This window comes from Centrocercus urophasianus, unplaced genomic scaffold, assembly GCF_019232065.1.
Source record: "Centrocercus urophasianus isolate 14NV4802_14NV808 unplaced genomic scaffold, USGS_Curo_1.0 seq_3, whole genome shotgun sequence".
Taxonomy (NCBI): domain Eukaryota; kingdom Metazoa; phylum Chordata; class Aves; order Galliformes; family Phasianidae; genus Centrocercus; species Centrocercus urophasianus.
In genome coordinates, this window is record NW_024884866.1 from 1,594,356 (window position 1) to 1,618,466 (window position 24,111).

A 24,111-nucleotide genomic window follows, 5' to 3' on the forward strand; every position below is an offset into this window, starting at 1 on the left:
TCACCGACCTCTCGCTCGTCCTTCAGGCTGAGCTACCGCCGCTGACAGCCGCCTCCCGCGAGGAGAGCGCGGCCGGATAGCTTTCCCCGGCCCGGGCTGCGTCTTCCTCTCGCTCCGCCGCACGGAGGGCACCGGCCATGGCGAGCGACGGCAGACAAGTTGTGCGGCCAACAGGTGATGGCGGAGGAGGAGGGGGGAAAGAAGGAAACGCCGCCGAAGGGGGAAGCGTACTGCAGCCTCTGAATCCAGGGGTCCCTATCCGAGGCATCAGAATGAAGTTTGCCGTGCTGGGAGGGCTGGTGGAGGTTGGTGAGGTGTCGAACAGAGACATCGTGGAAACGGTATTCAATCTGGTAAGTTGGCTGCCTTTTTGGGTGCGAGTGAAATGAATTGCATCTTTGTGTAGAAGGATCTCATGTATTTGGTCTTTATTTTTTTTGTCTCTTCTGCATGTTTACACTTAAAGCGTACCAGATATTCCAGCGAGTTTTATGACTTTTTTTTATGACTCAAAAAAGTTAAAGATGAGGTAGATGAGCATATGTGTATTTAGATTTGAAATAGCTCCAAACAGCAGTAGCCTTGTTTTGCCTCAAAGAAAGAGTTGCTGTAACCAGAGCTGAGAGGTGCATTGTGGTGTTCAGCCCTCCAACAGGTGTGCTTAATGAGAATGTTAAATGTTGATCAGTTACTCCAGCTGTGATTGGAACACACAGTTGCCTTCAGCTGGAGCAACTCCTCTGGTGAAGGTTTTTGTGGCCCTTTTTGCTTTCTGTTGGCTTTGAACTCATGTTCTGTCTACTAGGAAGTGGAGAAGGAAGCAGCTCATTTAAGTGCTTTACTTTGTTTTCTGGGGAAAATAAAACTTGATCTTAATGTCTTCATTTCTAATGAACTAAGTAGTCACGTGATTTTTTCTGATAGAGTGCAAGCAATTTTAATACTTAATAAATCTAGCTAAAAGCTGAGGGCACAGCTTGTAAAAAAAAAAAAAAGTGAATAAAATGCATACTGCTAAGTTGCTTGGGCCTTGTGTTAAACTGGCTGGTTGTTAAAGAGTGTTTACTGCAGGAGACAAAACATTAGAAGAAGTTGTCTTTCACAAGGATGCTCCACTTATTAGAATTCTCAAAAAACCCCCTTGGTGTTCCTCCTTCTTGCTTCTCGTGAGCACCTTTGGCTTTAAAACAAGTGTGGCTTCTTACAAAACCAGGAAGTGAGACTGTGTAATTGCGTAAAGTGTGGCAGAAGAAAGGTCGCTGCAAAATACGTGCAGGTTTCTGAATGCAGTTGGGTTTTCTATTACGTGATTAGCAGCATTTTGCAGTTTTCATGTAAATAATCCTGTTATCCAGAGCATGTGCTCTGTTGATGGCATCTTCGATTATGATAAATGTTTATTTTTTAGACTTCACACTTAGATATTTGTTTGGTTGAAAGTCACAGTACAGAGCAATTGCAGTATGAGCAACAGTGAATTGTATGGCACTTGTTAGGTTGATGCTTCACACTGGAGAAGGTGATTGAAGTTGCTTAGAGTGCACTAGACAATTCTGTTTTATAAAACCTGGTGCTCAGATATGTGCATGGAAGGTTCAGAATGAAAAGCTGGGAAATAATTTGATTTAGGACACTTCTCCTAGTAGGCAGAAATTTTCATGAGGATATTTAATTTTTTACTTTATCTGGCATGCGATTTTATGAAGGTGTACTTTTAGGAAGGAAGTATATTTTTTTACAGCAGTCAAAAGAGGTTGGGCAAAACAGTCAAAAGTGTAAAAAAAAAAAGCTTACTCATTCTGAGATTCATTTGCTGTTCTGTTTTGGAGCAAAAGTTATGGATGATCTTTGAATTCTCTTAATTCAGAGAACCTTTGATTATAGTTTTGAAAGGAAGTTTTTGACACAGAGGGTGGTGACACACCTGGAACAGGAGGATGCTTAACAGCAACCGAGGAGGCTGTGGATGCCGCATCCCTGGAGGCATTCAAGCCAGGCTGGATGTGGCTCTGGGCAGCCTGTTTTCGTAGTTGGTGATGCTGCACATAGCAGAGAGGTTGAAACTAATGATCTTTGTGGTCCTTTCTAAGCTGGGCCATTCTATGGTTCTGCTGGGTCTTTTCCTAGTTAGGAGCTCGGAAGAGATTCTTGGAACTGTCTTTTCACTTTGTCCATGTGACATAGCATCCCTGATCTCTCTGAGAAGATTCCCCAAGCATTCCAGCACACCTGCCTGTGATGTGGGAGGCTGAAGTTGAGGCCTTTTTATTCCTTACTATCGAAGCAGAACCAGTCAGTTGAGAACTATCATGAAGCAACACATAATTTGATAATGCAATAAACGAAGCTTTATCTAACAGTTTTGGTTCATTATTTGAATTATGTGAGAATGTAATGTAACTTCTTTTGGGTGGGGCGTTACAAGAAAAAATGTGTCCCTCAATTTTCCGGAGTCTAATGAAAATTATTTACCTCCTGAATTGGAGGGAGAGAATCTCAGTATTTTGGGGCTTGATTGAAACTGGAATACTAAAAAAGTAAAAAGTAGCCAAAAAACTCAGTTTTGGATACAAAAAGTATCTGTTTTCTGGAGTTTCTTACCCATTTAGCTAGCAAAAACTTTCTTGAATGTTAGTATAGAACATGAAAAGCATCAGTGTCTCTGTACAAAGTACTTATCCATCTGGCATTGAGTTCTGCCTCTGTTCAGTTATTAACTGTGATTTATTTTTAAAAATAACACCAATCAGAAACTGAGGCATGTGAAGTGTTTGTTGGCAATGTGTACTTTTCTGTGTATGTGTGCAGAAAAGATCCTTTTGTGAAAAAGTGATTCTTGGCTATGGCTTTTAAAACAATCTGTTTCCCAATAGCTTTTGAAGTGAACTTACTCATGTGTGAGCAGGTTCAGTGGGTGGGTATGAAAATCATGCTGTGTTCTGTCACCGATAGTGGGGTTAAGCCCTAAATATCCTTTCCCAGTGAGTTTATTTCAGTTTGGTGAGTCATAACTGCTGTATCTCAGCAGTGTTAGCAGAAATCAGATGGCTTGCTTCTTGTTCTTTGCAAGGAGGGCGCTTCACAGCATCTTGGGGAGTTTTTTTTTTATCAGAAAAGCACAATGTCGTTAGACCAAACTGAAAGGAGGGTTGAGCAAATCTTCGTTGAAAGGTGTGGCTATATGCATGCCCTTCATAGCAAAACCACTCTGTCAGGTAAAACGTTTCTTTTGAGAAGGAGGGTTAGCTGACCTATTTTTTTTTTTTTAACTACTTAAGTTACTCTAAATTATGTTCTGCAGGCTTACTGTTGGACATGCAGGTTATGGTGAATTTCTTAGTTTTGGAAAGAGTTAAGAGAAGCACAAGATGCAATCATGATGTTCTTTATCTGAAGTCATGCTTTACACGTGAAAGACTCAAAAGGTCAAGAATTTGAAGTGCCCAGTAATTAGCTTGCTGCTTATTAAAGAAATTTAAGCTCTTGTCCTGATTACTGGAGCAAATAAATCATTCAGTCCAGCAGTGTTGAGTCTTGGAGCTGAGAGGCAGCTATAGCAATTTCTCTGTTTAGCAGCGTGACAGAATTCTTTGTGAGCTTGCTTCTATCACGTATCAAAAATCTATTTTCATTTTGTTGTTTTTGGAGATGTTACTCTTAGAAATTTTCAAACTCAACTCTTTGCATTGGTCACTGTTCTTGGAGAAGCTAATTTTCCAGCCCACCTCAGGTGTGGATTTCTGTATTTCAATAGTTTTTAAAATTAAGGAGGAAGATGCTGAGCTTCAGGAAGTCCTATTCTGTGATAAACTTAGGGAATATGTTCTTGTTGACATGCAACTCTGATCTGTTGTCTTTCAGAAAGGCAGTAGGCTAAATGATGGATGTATTTCCTTAATAATCATGTACACTGCCCCTTCATTTCAAGTTAGATGCCTAGTTGACCGTGACCTCTTACGCGGGGGGGGGGGCTCCCTTAGGTTATTAAGATTTGAAAGACTCCAAAAACTCCTAACAGGAGAACGTGGTAGAGGGGGAAAATAAATGATGTACACTGACATGGGTTACAATCTTAAAGTAGTTATCTGTTTTTTTGTAGTAAAATAGGAAGGCATTGCTGCTATTGAAGAGTTTTTCAGAAAGAGTAGTAAAAATAATCCAGCAATTGGCAAAGCTTCTTTTTTACAAGTTCTGTGTTCTTGGTATCATAGGAGATTTTTGGGATCTGAGGATTTCAAGTTAGGAGATGTATTTTCTGAAGCTATTGTGAAGGCCATACAACCTATGCTGGGAATAAAGATCTTCTGCAATACAAGATTTTTAGGCAAAAATTCTTCTACGTTAAAATTCTGTCTGGAGCTTCTGCTCAGCTCTGTTCTCAGCAGGCTTCTCTTGTATTTTATGTCAATGTCATGCTGTTTCCAAGTTATTGTTGTAAATTTCTTGTTCCTATATAAAACTTAGATTACTGTAGTAAGTAGAAGGCTCGCTGGCAACTGCTTTGTTGATAATGAGTGGGGTGTGTGTGTGCTGTGGCTGGCTACTCTATTGAAATTGCAGGAAGAAATAGATGTTCTGGCAAGATTCAACTGCACTTCAAGCAGGTGGCTGTACAACTACTGCTTTTCTGCGTGATGTTGCTCTGTAACTCAATTTGAGGACTTCATGTCAGAATTTGCTTATGTCTCAAGCTGTCGGTTATTTTAGGCTTTCTGCCCTTCTCTGAAGAAATGCTGTGCCTTGTTATAAGCCTTGCTCTAACCTATTTTTATGAAATAAGCTTTAGTACTTTTAATCGTTCTTTTAATCATAATATTGACTCTGCTATTTGATTTGATTATACATTTCCCCCCACTACCTCCCTGGCTGTGTTGCAAAGGAGGCTTTTAGGATTTTTTTCCCTTTTTTCTGTGAGGATCATGTGCTGTTGCTTCCAGTTGTGTTTGTGGATTATGAGGTCCTCACCAAGATTCCCCTAGTGAGAAAGTACAAATGACAATTATTTTTTTTTTCATCTGAAGATGATTAAAAAGTAGCTGGATCTGAAGAGCAAAGACTAAAACAATGTTATAAACATAATTTTTTTACCTGTCTCACCACTGTTGGACTTAAGTAAAACCACAAACAAAAATAAACTTGAAGCTTTTTTAAAAATTCTGAGCAATTACTTTCCCTTTTAAAACAAAACAAATAAATTTAAAGGAACTTCCCTAGCATGACAGGGCTTGCTTTCTGGAACAAACTGTAGATAAATGTTGGGACTACCACCTATTTTCCTTCTGGTGATGTTCCTCCTGCTGCTTTTTTATCACTTCTCCACTGTTGTATTCTCTGTACTGTAACCTCTGTTTATCCTTATTCATACTGAAAGCTAATTACTTCACCTACTGATACAGCAGGTTTCTAATCAGATATGAATGTTTCTGAAGCACTAATTTAATGGATCTTATGAAATAAATTCTCCTTTTTTTTTTTTAAATCTTAATCACCAAGGCTTACTGTGTGCATCTTCTAACGATAAATACCAAAGTAATGCTGATAAAACTAAATGCATTGCAGCAATCAAAAATGTGTCATGAATGTTTTCAGAACTGTACGTTGTTTTGCCTACCTTGGTGCATGTTTTAAAAAGTGCTCGGGTTTATTTTCTATGTAAACAACACTGGTGACATGTGAGAGGAACCAAAGAGTTTCTAGAGCATTTCTTAGTATGTATTGCCTTCCCTAGGTTCCCAGAAAGTGTACCTCTGACTACAGTTAGCCTAGTTCAGTCACTTCTATCCATTTTACAGTATAGGTGATAAGGTAAATCTGTGGTTTTAACTGGGTCAAGCTGTTAGTTTCTTATTTTTTATTGTAGTGAAATGGATAATAAGCTTTCTTAGTAATCATAGGGTCACCAAGGTTAGAAAAGACTTCCAAGATCATCCAGTCTAGCAGTCCATTGACTACCGATGTTTCCCTAGTAGACCACGTCTCTTAGTACAACATCTAAGCATTTCTTGAGCACCTCCAGGGATCGGCAGCCCACTCCAGTGCATGACTGCTTTCTTGGAGAAGACATTTTTCCTAATATCCAACTTGAATCTCTCCTGGAACAACTTGAGGCCATTCCCTCTAGCTGTATCATTGTAACCTGGCTGAATAGGCCAACCCTTACCTTGCTGCAGACTCCTTTCAGGTAACTGTAGAGTGCAATAAGATCTCCCCTGAGCCTCCTCTTCTCCGGATTAAACAATCCTACTTACTACAGCGGCTCTTAGTAAGTTATGTGCTCCAGACCCTTGCCAGCTTTGCTTCTCTTCTCTGACCATGCTCCAGAGCCTTAATGTCTTTCTTGCAGTGAGTGGCTCGAAAGTGAATGTGGTACTCGATGTGTGGCCTCACCAGAGCTGAGTGCAGGGGGGCCGATCACCTCCCAGTTCTTGCTGGTAGCATTATTTCTAATAAAAGCCAGGATGCCTTTGGCTTTCTTGGCTGCCTGGGCACACTGCTGGCTCAAGTTTAGCTGATTATCAGCTAACATCCCCAGGTCTGTTTATTCCACGCAGTCTTCCAGCCGTTCTTCCCCAAGTCCGTGGCATTGCTTGCGTTGTTGTGGCCGAAGTGTAGGACCCGGCCCATGGTCTTGTTGAACTTCATCCTATTGGCCTCAACCCAGCAGTCCTGCCTGTCCAGATCCTTTTGTAGGGCCTTTCAACCCTCAGGCATTTCAATACTACCTCCCTACTTGATGTCATCAGCAAACTTACTGATAGTGCACTCAATTCCCTTGTCCAGGTTATCAATAAAGGTAATAAGCAGTTTATAGTTTTTCATTTTGTGTGCGTGTGTAAATGAGTGGATCTGCAGTGCTTCCAAATGGGTCTTAAGTAGTAAAATTATTTCATGAAGTTAGTTCTTGTCCCTTTCATACTAGTGGCTAATGCTCAGTTTGATGAATGAGTTTAGGTAGATACTTGATTCCAAGTCATCTTCATGCTTTTAAAGGCATCTAATTTGATGATTCAATAACAGTTAAGGATAATTGTAGTGGTTTTGGATAAGTAACTGAGGATCAGAAATGTTTTTCACCAGGCTTTACCCAGTTCAAGCCTATTGTGCAATGAGGATTGCTTGTCCTTCACTTAAGGATTACAAACCTCCATCTTACTAAAATATGTTGAGTATTAATATTGATCTGAGGTCTTTTTGTGTGTGTGTGTTTTCTGGGGAGTTTTGATGCACGCTGGAAATAGTAGTCAGTGGAAATGGAAATATCACCCTGCTTATTAAGTATAGGTATTTAAGGAACTTTTGTGGTTAATTGAAAAATGCATGGAATGTTGAGTGAGCTGATAACAAAAGTCTTCATGTAGACATGCTGAAGCTGTGGAGGTGGAAAGGAAATGGTTTGAATTCTGAAGGAGAGCTAATTTGTAGTATATATATCATGTCAACTCTGTGAGTGCAACTTAAGACACCCCGCAGGAGAAAATATTGAGGTTGAATTATTAAGGCCTTATAGGAAAATACTGAAGGGTTTTTTTTTTTTTTTTTTTTTTTAACCTTTTCCTCTTACTAGCTAATTTTTATAGCTTCTCATGGCCAGTCTGAAGTTTCAAACATTTGTGAAAGCCTGTAAACCATCCGTAGTGTGTATGTGTAAGTGTTGGCATCAGTAAGCTCTGTGCAAGCCCAAGATAAAGCTGAGAAGGCAAAGCATAACCAAGTGTTGTTGTAAATCATGTCTTAATAATATTTGATAAAAGTTTTTAGCTGTTCATTTTACAAGTGAGCTTGCTTAAAACATGTTCATAACATGCTTTAGTATTCCTTTCTAGATGGTGGTCGTCAGTTCGGTGACAGGTTTTTTTCTAGTTGATATCCTTTAAGAAAGGAGAGAGCGTTAGGTATTCCCTGTGCGATTGCTTCTCTCTTTACGTAGTATTTCTGTCACATCTGTCAGGGGAGCTGGGCTAGATGGACTGTTGGCCTGACCCACCAGAGCAGATAGCATGGTAAAGTAGTGGCCATATGGACTGGCTCAGGAGCAGCATTTTCGGATTAAGGACTAGAAGGAAATTAGTCGAAAGCGTCAGGGAAATACGTGGATGGCATGTCAAGGTTGCTGCTGAGGTTGGACAATGCAGAGAGATAAAAATAGATAATTATTCCTGTATTTTGAAAGAGATTATGAGAGGAATGAACCAAAGTCTGCAGATTTGGTTAAAAAGCAGTTTTATGAAGAGGCTGTGTTAGACTAAGGCTGGGGATTGAGGAAAACCAGGGAAATTGCTTAATTCTGTTAAGGCAGTGTTAGTTTGGTATGGTGTTGACTTTGGGTAAATCAAGTGTACGTTCAGCTTTCTGAGGATCCAGCCTTCTGGAAATCATCACGTTTGTTTGTGTGTTTAGATTTCAAGTCTGATAGAAGATAAAGATGAGCTTTCTCTGTGGTTTCATTCACTCTGTATTTCTCATATGGGGGAAACTGTGGTCATTCTGAACCAGTGTTCTGGCTCATTTTACTAAACAAGTAATTAACTTCAAATACTTGTGATTTCTGTCTACGTGGTCATGAAGTTCTTTCTGAAGCTTAAGCAGGAAACTTTAATCTATTGCATGGATTAAATAACCTCTGCAGCTTATTCATTAGATGTGAAATAACTATTTGCTAGTTGTATGTAAAATGCTTAAGAATCTTTTCTGTCAAATTCAGTCCTTTGTAAATTAAATTTATGCTTATCTTTTTGAAGAACTTCTGTTTATTTTAATTGGGTCAATCTGGAAGAAAGTTCTCGTTCATAATCACTAATTACAGTTAGCTAACTTTCCGCCATTCAAGTGTCTTCGCCAGCCCCTCGAGGCCTTGCTGGCCTCTTCATAACATTTTGCATGATGGATTTTTTTGTATCAGCTTGCCCTAATTACTAATGTCCTAATTTAGGTTACATTTCTGTTTTAACTAATTTTGGCTTTTCCCATTATGCTTTAGTGTAACACTAAGTCTGTTATAGGCAGTTCCAGAGCTGTCTTGGTCGTTTTCTTTTTTCTTCTGGGGAAGCCTTCAGACTTTGTCCATCTGGGAGCTCTGGCCATGTGCCAGGAATCTGAGGGCTCTTGACTAATTTGTGTAAAACAGGATACTATAGCCACCTGCTTTTGTAATACATCATATGGCTAGTGGAGGCTGCTGTTTCCAGCATTCTGTGCTGCATATCTAGCAGATAGCGATCGAGAGCCATCCTTGCACAACTGGTGATAATAACGATTGCTGCATGAGCAGTTGCAATTGCACGTTTTCTTTGGACACTGTAGTCCTGCACTCCGTGTGCTGATGCTGGAAGCTCATTGTCATTTATGAAGAGCTTGTCTTTCTACCGTGCTTCAGATTTCAAGGCTTCACAAATAGAATAAGGACTTTCCAAATATAAACTAATTCGTGGAGAAGAAAACCTAGTGCTTTCCATTGCGTCGTATTCCCCTAGTGATAACTGGGGATCTGGGAGCAGCTATGTCCCAGGCATGATTTTCTGATTAATAGCTGCATTGAGATGGTGTTTAAACAAGAATAGCCGGTGGGATTATGATGTGCTCTGTTACCGTCTGTAAAGTCCCCTGCAAGTTTGAACTACTCATTATGGCAGCCTGTGTATAAGTAGCTCTGTCGGTGCTTTTGTCTTCTGTGTATGTTTAGCTGGAAAACAACACATAAGTTATATGGTAATTCAGGTTACTTCTGATGTGACTGATAGGCTGGATTTGAAATTCGTAGGGAAAAATGATCTTGTATTTTGATCCAACTAAGAAAATGATGCTACTACTGTGAAACTATTTGGTTATCTTTCCTTTGCAATTGAATATCATAACCACAGTCACAACTGGGAACTTATCTGATCAATGGAAGTGTGTTTTGTCCCCCTTCTCCCTCCATTTTTCTCTGAAATCAGCAGCTGTTCTCTGCAGTGTGGGTGCAAGTTAGGGAAATAAATGAATTAAATGAAGTCTAATCTGTTTGCCCTGTGTAGACCTTTAAAAATATAGGTTTATTTTGGGCTAGCCCTATAAAACATTAATTCTAACAATGCAACTGTGACCTTTACTGTAATCATTTTCTCTTCTGGGAATGCTGAAGGGCTGGAGGCACCAGTCATCAGCAGGTGAGATGGTCTCCGCTGCTTGAAGGCACTTTATTTTTTATAAAAAAGCAGCAAGAGAACCAGTTGTGTCTTCTAGTAGATTGTGAAATATATTATTATGTCATCTAGGATAGTGACTGTTAGCTAAATAAACCTGTCACTTAGAAGTTCTGTTATCAACTATGTGCAGGTTTGGGTTGCTATTGCAGTTTCTTTCCCAAATATGATTGGAATGGTGTTAGGGGTGAGCTATTTGGTAGAATAAGGTGAACTCATCTCATTCTGTGACTTCATTCTAAATTTTAGTGATCTTTTATTAAAGTAGTCTTTCAGTAATGCTGATTGTACTTTCTAGGATTAAAACTGTGCTCCTAAGACAGCTCTGCTTTATAGGATTATTAACAATTTGGAAGGGTCCTGGAATCAAGTATTCATTTTAAAAGGAATGAAAATCTTTATGCAGAATGATGCACGTAAGATTAAAAAACAAAACAACAACAACAAAAGCAAACGAGACAATGATGTAGGAGGAGAATTCTTGAAGCTTTTTAAAAAACACAATTGGTGGAGAACGTGAGGAGTAGGGGAGAACAGGAATCAAGTGACCGATGTTGGTAACGGTGCATGACTGTTAAATAAACAAATGGAAACTATCAGTGCAGTAGGGATCTGCCTGCTGCACATGTTTTTGTTGAAACTAAGCGTGTGATTTGTCTGTAGCTGAACTTAGCTGAGGGGAACTTAAAAGCTTATATATCAAATTGTGGGCAACTGATATGGATTATGAAACTGAATAACCTGCTGTGTTTTTAGAACCTGTTTCAAAATAGCTGATGTGAGGTGGGAGCTGCGTGTATTTAACATGTTGCATATGAATGAGTGAATACTGAGATGCTGGGAATGGTTTTTGGATTAGGATTGCAAGAAGCTCTTCATCCTTTGTATTCTACAGCAGAGGATCATGTTTGGGAGCTGTACTGTTCTTAGTGCTTTAGATTTTCTCTCAGGGTGGTGACGCACTGGAACAGGATGCCCCATCCCTGGAGACGTTCAAGGCCAGGCTGGATGTGGCTCTGGGCAGCCTGGTCTGCTGGTTGGTGACCATGCACATAGCAGGGGGTTGAAACCATGCAGTCATTGTGGTCCTTTCTAACCCAGGCCATTGTTTGATTGTATGATTACCTTGATGATTTAAGCTGGACTGGAAAGAGGTGGCATTGGTGCCCATTTCAGCAGTGAAGTTCTGTGAATGGCATTCCCTGATATCACTTGCTCAGGCACATCAATTATGGCAGCAGCTTATTATGCAAATCAGTGAGTGCCCACCGATTGTCTTGCTTTCTTGGCTATTCATCCAAAAATGGAATGCCAGCACTGTGATTTATTAGACAATTGGCAGTTTGACCTTGCACCAGGATGCTCTGCTGTGTCCTTCCTGTGCTTGCCTTCTTCTCAGCTTTCTGGGCATCAGCTGCTCTCACTCTTGGTCACAAAAGCCAGCTGCAACCTACTGAATTGAAGGCTGGGGGGCCACGAATAGAGCTGTATGCTGCAGTTAATGTGGGTCAGCTGAGTGTCAGTGTCCTTTCGGGCATGACTCTTCTGAGACCTGGCAGTAAGAACTTGTCCTTTCTGGCTATATCTTTGAAAGAGAAACGTTTATCATGCTGTGGAAAATGTGTTGACTTAGCGAAGTCTCACCTATCAGGGAATTGAAAGCTGCTCTCCATTCTAGCCCCAGCAGGAAGAGATTCAAATTGCCACCTGATGCAAGTCCATTGCCGTGGTGTTTTAATTGACTTGTGAAGGAGTTTTTCTAATGCTTTCCTGCAAAGGCTAGGCTCGTAGGGTCTAAAAATGCCGTGTTGACGAGTTTCTAGAGCACAGAAAGAAATAATATGGGGAAGGTGTTCTGCTGCTGCGTATGTGACTGGAAAGGTGTGGAGCTGGAAGTTGTGGGTTTCTTGCCCACTATTAGGGCTTTAATCAAATTTTCTTTGGGACTTAGAGAATTCTGATTTCCTGATTGAGGGTGATGTATCATCAGGTAGAAAGATTTGTCTTTAATTGGTTAGACATCTTTCAAAGAGAGAATTTTAGTCTCCTCAGGCAAAAGATGACAGAAGCCTGGGTTTCTTGCTTCTAGATGTTGCTGCCATTTTGCTGAGTAGTGATGTCTCTCCTGGATGCCTACAGTGTGACCTGGTTTAGGGAACCTGCTTTGGCAGGGGGGTTGGTCTCAATGATCTCTAGAGGTCCCTTCCAACCCCTACAATTCTGTGTTGTGTGATTCTGTGATGTCTCCGTTTCCAAGTGGCTTTAGTTTTAGGAGTGTACCTAGCAGTTCTGTGTCCCATCTTGAGAGAAGCTGTGAACAAACTGAGAAAATGTATAATTGCAAATCAAAGCCCCACCCAGAGAAAAAAAGTGTGGAAATGCTTTTTTGAATTTTTTTCTTCTTTACGCATATGTATGTATAGGTGTATATGCATAGACTATATATATTTTTTTCAAACTCTGTGGACAGCTGTAACAAGGAAGCTTGTCAGCTCAGGGTTTCCCTCAGATTGATTTAGTGTGTCAAACTGAGAAGCTTGGGAAGCTGGATGCGAAGTGGAAATTAGCTCTCGAACACTTCTTATCTTTAATGTTTTTTTCCTTACTTAATGTTGATGCTTTTACTCTTGTTCTCAGCTCTTCAAAGATCTATGTGTCTGGGGGGGTATTTAATTAGGTATTCAGTGAGTTGTTGCAATCTCCTTCAGTTCTGGTCGTAGGAGTTGAGATAGAAGTAAAATATTAGCGGAGTAAGTTAATTCTCTGTAGAGATATTATCTTAAAATAACCTCAGTAATGAATGCTGCAGTTCAATCTTTTTGTCTTTGATTTAGAGTAACTTGATTATGAACTATTTATTAATTGAGAATAGCTCTGCAGAGAAGGACAAGGGGTTCTGGAAGATAAAAATCTTGATGCGAGCTAGCACTGTGAACTTGCAGCCCAGAAAGCCAACTATATGCTGGCCTGCGTCAAAAGAGAGGGGTGGCCAGCAGTGTGAGGTAGGTGACTGTCTCCATCTACTCTACCCTTGTGAGGCTCTGTCTGGAGTACTGTGCCAAAATCTGGGGTCCCCAGCGTGAGAAAGATGTGGAGCTGTCAGAGTGGATCCAGAGGAGGGCTACAAAGATGATCCAAGGGCTGGAGCGCCTCTCCTTCAAAGGAAGATTGAGGATTTGGGCTATCAGGTCTCCCTGGAATCTTTTCTTTCCAGGCTTAACAGGCTCAATTCTTTCAGCCTGTTTGTCCCCGGGATCATTTTTGTGGTCCTCTTCTGAATGTGTTCCAAGAGGTCCACATCTCTCTACACTGACAACTCCACACCTACACGCAGTACTCCAGGTGAGGTCTCACCAGTGCAGAGGAGAGGGGCAGCATCGTCTCCTGTGACCTGCTGACCACGCTTCTTTTGATACTGCACAGGATATAGTTGGCTTTCAGGGCTGTGAAGCCACACTGCTGACTTATGTCCAGCTTACCATCCAGCAGTTTCCCCAAATTTTTTTTGACAGGGCTGTGTTGAATCCTTTCATCCCCTAGTTTGTACTGATAGGGAGGTTGCCATGACCCAGGTGCAAGACCTTACACTTGGTTTATTTGAACCTCATGAGGTTCACCAGGACCCACTGCTTGAACCTGTCTAGGTCTCTGGATAACATTGTGTCTGTTTGGTATATCAACCCCACCATGTAGCTTCGTGTCATCCACAAGCTTGCTGAGGATGCACTCAATCCCACCACCATTGATGTCATTGATAAGGGTGTTGAAGAGCACTGGTCCCAGTTCTCTGACCTCTGAGGGGCACCACTCATCAGTGATCTGTATTTGGACACTGAGATGTTGACCACCACGCTCTGAGTACAGTCTTGCAACCACTTTCTTGTCCACTGAAAAGTACTCTCATCAAATCCATATCTCTTTAATTTGGAGTGACTGGTGTTGTTGGGAGCCATGTCAAAGGCTTTACTGAAGTTCTAGGTAGATGATGTTAGCTGCTCCTGGTTTGTCCACTGATGGAGTTAGGCCATCATAGATGGCCACTAGTTTGGTCAGGCAGGACTTGCTCTTGGAAAGCCATGAAGGCTGTCTCATATCACCTCCCTGCCTTCTATGTGCCTTAGCATAGCTTTTAGGAGGATCCCTTCCGTGATCTTTCCTGGCACAGAGATAAGGCTGACAGTTCGGTAGTTTCCTCATTCATCCTCTCTACTCTTTTTAAAAATGGGAGTGACATTTCCTTTTTTTCGTTCACTGGGTAGTTTTTTCTTGCTTGAATGATTTCTCTAGCATATATGGCTAGTATATAGGGAAGGAGAAAATTATTTTTATTTACTAATTCTGTAGATGTTGGAGGGTCTCTTAAGAGTCAAGCTGGGCTCTTCACATCCATCAGGTATTATGCATTTTCTGCAGGTTGATTCAAAGTCCTACTTTTGCACCAAGTAGACAGTTGTGTCTGATGTGTCATGGGTTGAGTTGAATTCAAATTTCCCAGGAGGAAGAGTGAAGGTCCAGATTTCATATGAGAATATAAGGTTGCATAGAGTAGCAAAAGATGAAAAACCTATTACTTTATGCAGGAGCTATCTGCCTTGGAAGCATTTATGTAGAGCACTGCAGAGACTTGGTAGAAATGAAATTAGGGATGATTCTGGATTCTACAGCACACTGTAGATGAAAGTGTCCCAAGACAACATCCTTTAACAGTCACAGCTGTTAGAAGATAACTTTCCTTCTGGGCTGTGTTTTCTGGTGCTGCTTCATCGAGAGATGCTTCACAATTGATCCTAGGTTCTAATGACAATGGTATTTGTCATCGAAGTCACTTTGGGTCTTTCTCTAACCTTCGTCGTGTAGCAAAATGTTCACAGGGCTGCGTGAGCAAAGATGGACCTCTGGCTAGCATCAACAGGAAGGATGTCCATAGTGTCTTTTGGAAGTGAACTCAGGAATACAGAATAGGGAATAGAAAGCTGTTCTAGGACCACGTACTGATCCTTTGCTCAAGGAGCTGTAGGCATAAAATCATCTGAAAGTGGACATTTCCCTTAATTAATGGGGCCACCGTAAGGATGAGTGCTCTACAACCTGCCTTCTATCACATTTGTTCATAATAACAATATAGATTCAGTGTTTGTTGACAACCAAAAGCTTGAAGTTACAGTTTTACCACTTGATGATTATGTAGCAGAAATATTTTGAAAGCTTGGTCAGTTTGCTTTCCCCTGTGAACTCCTCGTCCACATGCTAGTCCACGACCTCTTGTTTTTTGCTGGATTTAATTACGTGGGCTTCAGGATTGTGCTTGATGGTGTTGAATAGTGAGTAAGACTCAATAGGGAATCATTGTAAATTTCAGGGGTTTAAGGCAAAGCTAGGAAATGTAATAGCACAGTTATTGCTCTCAAGAATGAGTGAGTTTATACATTACTGGATGTTTTCTATTTAAAGGAATCTTCCTTGATTTCTGGAAGCTCTGCTCTTGCAACCACTGTAAGATGCATTTAAGTTCAACTTTTCAAACCTGTTGTTCAAACTTTTCTAAGATAGACTCTTGCTGCAGTCAAAGCAGCAGCATGTTTGTGTATTCTGTTGGCTGGAATCAAGTGTCTAGGAAATAAAGTTGGGAGGTAGGGAAGCCCATTATGACTTCCCTCCTTGCTTTTCATCCTAGCATGAAAATTAATTAGAGTTGGGACTGTTTAGTTTCCGAGTCTAAGAGCCAAAAACTCATTATGTTTCTGTAGCCTCAGTGGCACTTACAGGGTTCCATCCTGGCTAAGACTTTAATCCAGCGTAGTGTTGTTTTTTCAGTGTTTTACTGATTCAGTGTTTCAGTGACCTAACAGTAGTCTATGCCTCCTGTTGCTCTCCTCATTTTGTACTGCTTTCAGCAGAATGCTGTGTATGTTACTAAGTGACTTCCAAATAATACTGGAAAAAACCAACTTAGGCAGGTAGAGAGTGACCTTTCAAGGTAAGAGGGATCTTTGTCCTCCCTGTATGTGAAGAGACAGTGAAGCATCTTCATAATTTGAAATATTTTATGAATAAGGTGTCATCCTCATGGTTCATTTTTGTTTTTTTTAGAGCTTGAGAGAAGGAACCAATCAGCCTTCTTTGGTAACAAAATTCCCTTTAAGGAAGAAGATGAAAATAATGTTGGTTATGCATTATGTACATTGGTGTTAAGAAAATTAATTTGTTTTTCAAGAAAATCTTTTCATTTTGGTTACCCCAGTGTGCTTAGTAGAAGACCGATCAGAGAACTGATCTTCCTGAAGTCCACTAAAACATACTGTAGTATAAAAATTATCTTAATGAGGATTAGTTATAAGTGTGTAGTGTCAGTCCTGATAATTTTAAGGAAGATAAACTAAGTATTGTGCCAACACTTTGCTCGGTTTGGTGGCTGATTGTTGGATTAAGGCTTTAGTTAGATTTGCAACTCAAAACACAACTCTCAGTAAATAGCCACACAACTAGAATGGAAAATACAATTGCAGCAGCATATTCTCTTTCTTGTACATCTTGCTTACAAGGAATGCTGTCTGTTTCTACTGCGAAGCCTGTTGAAGAGTAGGATTACTGCTAGCTGACAGACACAAGGCTGAATTTGGACCCTTCTTTTGAAGGGCACGTTTTCCTTGCCTTCTTCCATTATCTTTGTCCAAATTATTTGTAAAAAGGTTCACTGTGTAGATTGTGACACAGGGACTCTTTCAGGTGGTGGCTTAGAAGTCCTTGCTTTCCCTGTTGTTTTTTTTTTTTTTTTTTTTTTTTCCTTCTCCCCCGGAAGTGCAGGATGGGGAAGAAATGAGAAAGAATGTGGCCACAGTGAGGGAGATGAGCTCGTTGTCATCAGTTGTGACAAACTACAACATTTATGTTTCCTGAATTTGAGTCTTTTGTGGTTTCAAGACATTTTAAGCTAATTTATTTCAGAATACAATCAGTATGCTATCTCAAGGGTAGCCAAGATGTGGAGTTTGCGAAACAGCTGAGACTTGTTTTTAATGTTGTTCAAGGAGGTAATCTGTCCCCATGTGCTAGTCTCCTTATGTTTTAAGAAAGTGTGATGACTTATTGACTATTTGATAGTGGGATTATCTATAAATATGTTTTAGGTCTCTAGTAATTTGCTGGCTGCTGTTAGCTAAAATAGTGGAACTTCAACTGTTATGTTCTTGATAGAGGCGTAGTATATGTTGTTTCAACATTTGTTTTCTGTTTTTGGGAGTAGAACATATAGCAATAAGTAGAAACCCGTTTAAAAAAAAAAAAAAACAAACAACGACAACTAACAAATGAAGATATTAAATGAGAAGTTTAGAAGAACTAAGATAGTTAAACTGAAACAATGCTATCAAACTAGAAATTGAGTAAATGAGCAGAAAACATAGTGTATTAGGACAGTTCTGGTGTCTGTATTGATCACATGCTGAACTGTGAAAGAGCGTAGGAATGATATTACTGAAAATCCAAATTACCAGCAGGACGTCATCTTGGTAATTCTGTGATTGCCCAATATAAAGGGGAAAAAAATAGGTATTTAGTGTACAAGGAATGCAATTTATTGGATGCTTTTTAAAAGCTAATTGTAAACTGTTAGAACTGTTCTTTAAGCTCTTCAGAAGAAAATTTACACGGGTAAGTCAGTATTGAAGGCAATGCAACAAGTCAGCAATGAACTAATACGTGAAATGAGGTTATCGATTGCAAAGCTTTAGCATGGGTGCTGGTGTTCCCAGCTTTAATAGTGAAATGTGAAGCTCTGTTGTCTGGGATTCTGCACTGATGTGATCGTGACTACATAATAATTTTGTGAAAACATGATGTTTCTTTTCTGTGGAGTAGATGAGTAAAAATCCCCTAAGAATGTAGCAATGGAAATAACAATAGCAGTAATGTTTCAATACCACCAGCAAGTAAGGAAAAGTTGAAAATAGTGAGATGATGATTAATTGTACTGTTTGTTGAGCCCTTAAAATGTCAATGAGAATCATTTTTTTTCTGGTTATTTGCTGATTGTCTGAAATGTTTGTGTCAAAGAAGCAGATTTAAATGGAAGGAGATCTCAAGATGGAAATTTAAATGGTATTTCCGGACAGGTTTTCAAATCTAAGGTAGGGAATGTGTAATTATTTGCAACTAAAGGCTTTTGGAGTTCCTGTATGTTACCTGAGGTGGGGATATGGCACATACAAATGTAGGAATTTCCTATTTTCCAGATGGGAAAGATGGTAGTGGTACCACATCAGTGGTAGCACAGATGTGTTACGATTTGAAGTATCTGGCTCGCTTTGCTGTGTGTGCAGCTGTTTTCACTGCTGTCACTGCAGATGGTGATGAACTGTGGTTGCTATCAGCAACCATTTAAGGCTAGAAATAAGAGCTCTAATGTTATATAGTTCAAACTTGTGAAGCCCCTTAAATTCCTCACTGGACTAATGCTCGTATGTTTAAACATATATATATATATATATATAAAATATCAAAAAAATCTTATCTCCTAGGATCTTTAATCTACAATAAGCTACCTGTGGATTTGATATGAAGAATTAGTGCTAAGAGAGATGATTGGTGGACCCAATGCATGTTAAATGCTGAAATATGTAAATGAGATGATTTTATAAATACTGCATTCTTATGCAGCGTGTGAATAAAAACTGTTCCTGATTTTGGCTGAAAATTTGGCTCAGTTAGAGGCATGGGCGCAGAAAGCAAGTCCTCTGTCCACTAAAATACTCCCTTAAAGGGATGCATGTCCCAGTTTATTTGTGATAATTTTCTGAAGTTTTGTTATCATTCTGCTTTTCTTCCTGACTTGATTGATGTATTTTTGGCTTCCAAATGTGTTACTGCTCTATAAAGCTGAAATGAGTTGCGTTTTGAACACACTGAGAAACAGGGCGTAGCAAGATAAGTAGATACATAATTTTTTATTCACTTTTTGAATGTTATTATTTCACAAGAGCATTCTTCTGATTACTTCACTGCTCTTTGTAGCGCCATGTGAAAGTATAACTGTGGGTAAGTTTCCTTGGAGAGAATGTTCTTTCTGTGGTTTTGCATGTGTTTTCTGCTCTACAGAGGGCTGTATTGCTGCTGAAAGTATCTTCTCTTGTGGCCTTGTCTCTTCGCTTGGAGTTCCCATCTACGAAAAGGGAAAACTGATGTGATGTTTGTTCCTGTGGTGGCATTGGGAGTTTTACCTCTCTCTGGAGTTGAACAGCTGAATTAGGTTCAAATATTATTTGCATGCAGCCATCTATTTACGCAACAACGTGCCTTGTTAGTTGTCTTAATGGGACATGTTTCAAATAAAAAGAAAACCTTTCTTGATATGAGTTATTTAGAAGAATGAGTTATTTAATAAGGTATCTACATTTCAATAACGGAGTAGATTGGCAGTTCTGAAAGAGCTGTATTAGTATTTTATTTCATTTTTTACTTGCTCATACATCGCTGTGTACGAAGGTGACAAAGTTTAACTGATTTCTAGAGAGTATGCATGGAGAAGACCTGCTCCTATAAAACAATTGTTGGGGGGGGGAAATGCTTTTTTTTTTTTTCTTTCATAATTTCAATTTACAAGTGTATTACAAAAATTTATTAATTTTACAGTAAGTGTGTAAGTTGGGACCTGGAGCACAAGTCTTAATGAAGAGCAGATGAGGGAAGTGGACTTGAGTAGTCTGCAGAAAAGGATGCTCAGGGGAGACCTTACTGCTCTCTGTGGCTCCCTGAAAGATGGTGATAGAACTAGAGGGAATGGCCTGAAGTTGTGCCAGGAGAGACTGAAGTTGGACATGAGAAAAAAAATTTATTTTCTGAGAGAATGGTCAGATGCAGGAATGGACTGCCCAGGGATGTGGTGGAATCGTTGTGCACGGAGGTGCTCAAGAAGCACTTAGATGTTGTTCTGAGGGGGGTGGCTTAATGGGGGAATAGGAGGGGCTGGTGGGTGGTTTGACTAGATGTTCTTGGAGGCCTTTTCCGACCTTGGTGATCCTACGATTCTAATGCTACAATTTCATATATTCACATAGGGATTGTATGGCTAAAGTAGTGATACGTGAGATACTTGTGCCCCTGCAAAATGTTATTCCCTGGAAGAGAATTTATTCTGCATAAAATGTTAATCTGCTTCACTCGTACTTAATTGAGTCTTAAATACTAAACAGGGAAAAGTCAGTGAAGTTTGAGAAAGAAAATGAGAACTTCACTAGGGAGAAAACTTTCCAAGCATCTCAAGGGTATTGTAGAAAACATAGGTTATACAATTTAAACTTATGGTTGGGATCTCAAGATGTTATTGCGCTCACAGGAGGAATTGAGTAAATAAGGGTAGGGCTCTTTTCCTGTTGTTTTTAACTTCGCAGGTGATGGAGCTGAAATAATGTGGTGGTTGTGCCAAAACCTCTGTTTGTGCGACTCTTTGTTTTTCGGTTAGAAAAAAGTGGAATGTTCTGTATTGCAGAGTGCGTGCTCACCTGTGATGCCAGTAGGACAGATGTTTACTTTAGGGTTTTCTGATGACTGAATCTAGAGAACAAAATGGGGATGTGTGCATTTAGAGACCAATCTGACTTAAGCATGCATTACGCTGTATAGAAGTTATCTGTGATCTTGTTAGTGCACCTGAGTCATACCAATTAACACTTGAAAATATTTATTTTCAAACTTAAGAGTAAGGGAGCATATAAACAGGAGGGGGAACAGCTGTTTACAAGGGTGGATAGTGATAGGACAAGGAGGAATGGTCTTAAACTGAGAGAAGGGGTTCGGGTTAGACATTAGGAGGAAGCGTTTCACACAGAGGGTGGTGACGCACTGGAACAGGTTGCCCAAGGAAGTTGTGGATGCCCCATCTCTGGATGCATTCAAGGCCAGGCTGGATGTGGCTCTGGGCAGCCTGGTCTGCTGGTTGGTGACCTGCACGTAGCAGGGGGGTTGAAACTATGTGATCATTTGGCCCTTTTCAACCCAGGCCATTTTGTGATTTAATCATTTTATGATGTTTGCAGACTTTTTTTTTTTTTTTTTTAAATCCCTTCTTTAAATCCCTAATCGAGGCCCATGATAGGGTTTGAGGTGGCGATACTGTAAATCCATAGAACTGTTTATCTTCTACATTTATTTCTCAGCCTAGATAATTTTGCCTAAGTTAATGCTGGCTATGCTGTTCCTTTTACCTCTCCTTTTTCTGTCTTGCGTTACTCACAGCTTTCTTTTTGTTACATTTTACGTGAGTCTCTTCAGTTCTCTTTTTCTTTTCCCTTGAATTTGTCTGAATTTCTGTTTTTCTATGCTGTTCTTGTTTATTATGCAGACCTTATATTCTGTAGAGTATTACACACATTTGCTGTTTACAGTTATGATTGTTTTTTTTCGTTTGTAGCCCCACTTGGAATTATTTAAACAAAATAATTGTAAAAGGAGATTATAAAAACAAAAGATGCAAATAACTGGGAGAAGAGCAACGTTTTCTAAAGTTACGGTAGTGGAAAAACTTGTATTGAAACAGCACTTAAAAAATCTGTGTTGCCAATAAAAGCTGTCCTTAAAAGATTGTCAGATACAGATTATAAGGCCAATGGATCAGTGTATTAATGTGACTTACTGCATAATACCAGCCAGAAGCCAGCTAGTATTTCATACAGTTAGTCTACAGACTATCCCAAGTGGAAATAATAAATCTTCACAAAATGGATTGGGGGACAGCTTAGAACAGGTGCCAGAAAGCCCTCAGTCATTAAGTGGCATTAAGTACGGCAGTGTAAAAACTTAAGAAGTATTTTCTTGTTTAAAAAGCTATTTTTATAAGGTGTTCTGCTGGTGATCTGAAGTTATTGGACATGATGTACTAAAATGAGTAACCCCTGAGTCTCATAGAATGTAGCTCAACCTTGTACACTGACTGCAAGTGTGTTTTAAATAGAGAATATTTTAGCTGGACTTTGAGGATGAGGTGGAATGCCATAACAATGATGTGTGAACTTTGCAAAGGGAAGAAAACTCAGTGCCTTAACAGAAGTCCAGCCAAAGATGTTGAAGTTGTCTGGATACTTTGGGTATGCTTTGTGTGTTTGGCCTTAATTCTAATCTTTGCTAGGGAGATCTGAAAGCACGTGATGTGATATTTGAACTGCTGCTTAGCTGACTGAGTCAGGAGAGAAGTGGTGGAAAATGACTTTGTTGATCGTTCTTCATGCAATCATACAAGGATTGGGGATCAAACATAGCTTCTTTTGAGGTGATTTTTTTTTGAGTGGATTGCTGTGCCTTGAGTACTATCATAACCAGGAGAATTTTTCAGCCAATAGTGAGCTTGTACATTAAAGCAACATTGGCTCAAGATGCTGGTTCTGATCCTGAAAGCTTTGCAGAGTTTGGTATGAGAAGACAGTGAGTAACAGTGATTAATAATATATTGCCTTGCTTTGTATCAGAAGGATACAGACGGACTAATGTGTAATATGTTGTGAGTTGGAGCAGGCTGTGCTTCAGAGCTGAGAAAGCTGTTTGAGGAGATCACTGTAGCAAGTTTTGGAAGGAAGCCACAGAAACATTGCAGGGTTTACTCTGAAGGATTATGTAGAGTCATTCTGATCTGCATCTGAAGTACTACATCTGGTTTGATCCTCAGCTGCTGTGGAATGATTGCAGAGGTGGTGTGAGCCAAGTGAATGGTAGTGTCTGGTTGGCAGACTGCGGCCTTTTCTTCCAGGTGCACGCTGCAGTACTCTTAATTAATTGCTTTCCCGGTGTTCAAGGCAGGGAGGTACATAACAGTGCATTGCATCTTTCCAAAACTCATGTTGCTGTAGAATTAATCATTTAATTTTCATGGGGAGAACTTTGCCTGGAGCAGCCATCCCTCTGAATTTCACTGTTGTAGTAATGTTTAATATGGTGTGATGAATTTTTTTTCTTCACGGTGTGGGTTTTTGTGTATGTGTTGATGGCATTCCAGTAATAAAAACTGGCAATCAAAAGTACAGATCTAAAGTGAACCAAGGGGTAAAACTGGGTGGGGTTCAGTCGTGTCTGCCTCTGATGACTACGGAATGTTTCATCAGTAAAACTTAGAGGAGCCGTAATGGGAAACCCAACAAACTCCTAGTTATCAGAAGTATGCGTGGTAAAATACTTGGCTGTAAGTTTATTTGATCTGTGTTTGTGCTAAAGTCCCCTGCAAAGATGACTTGGGATTTTACAGTTTTTTAGTGTGTCCTGCCTCATCTCAAGTAATGATTTCATGAACATATTTCACATATGTCTATGAGCATTAAGAGGACGTGGTTATTGGTATTATTTTTCTGAAGAGGAGCTTTTATAGTGTCATATGAAATAGAACTCATTTTGCATTGCATGAACAAATAGTTGCTTTTAAAGAGCTGAAATTTTTTTTTTGGGGAGTTATTTCTCTTGGAACAAATGGCACTTCAAAAAAATAAACCCACAGCATACAAAGAAACCTGTCTTCTGTTTCTGAGATAAAAATACCATGGTGCAGTCTGCAGTGACCGCTAGTGTTACACCAGGTGAACCAGAGATCTACTGTGCCTGCATTTTGAGAGCTTATTCATTCCACTTTTAGAATTTTGGTGGTAATGCCTTAGTATGTACTCTTAGTTGTTCCTTCTGTCATGTTTTATTTTTCTGATGGGCATATTTAATAAATGCTACTGTAGAGTTTTAAACTTCGCAGTTAGCTGAAGGAAGATGAAAATGCTATGTGCTACAGCAGGAGAGTATCTTTGTAACCTGAACTAGTAGACAACTGAATAGGGATGTTCCTTCTGAGGTATTGCTATTACTGGGTAAAATTTCAGGTCACAGAGGAAACTGTTGTTGAATATTAAGTACTCAAAGTAATGCAGACTGTAACACTGTTTTTTAACAACTTATGTTTTAGCCTGCTAGA

The 24,111-nt window shown here is 39.8% G+C and overlaps 1 protein-coding gene across 4 annotated transcripts in view; it reads left to right on the top strand.

Annotated features, from left to right (window-relative positions):
- Positions 1–82: 82 nt before the first annotated feature.
- The window catches only part of LRBA (LPS responsive beige-like anchor protein), a 367,611-nt gene continuing 343,582 nt past the window's right edge, over positions 83–24,111 (top strand). For 2 of the 4 annotated variants that reach the window (XM_042828457.1, XM_042828458.1), the window contains exon 1: positions 86–353. In XM_042828457.1, the coding sequence (XP_042684391.1) occupies positions 138–353 (216 nt within the window). In that variant the 5' untranslated portion in view covers positions 86–137. Of the gene's footprint in view, positions 354–24,111 lie in introns of all 4 variants that reach the window. The other 2 variants (XM_042828460.1, XM_042828459.1) reach the window with 2 other exon arrangements.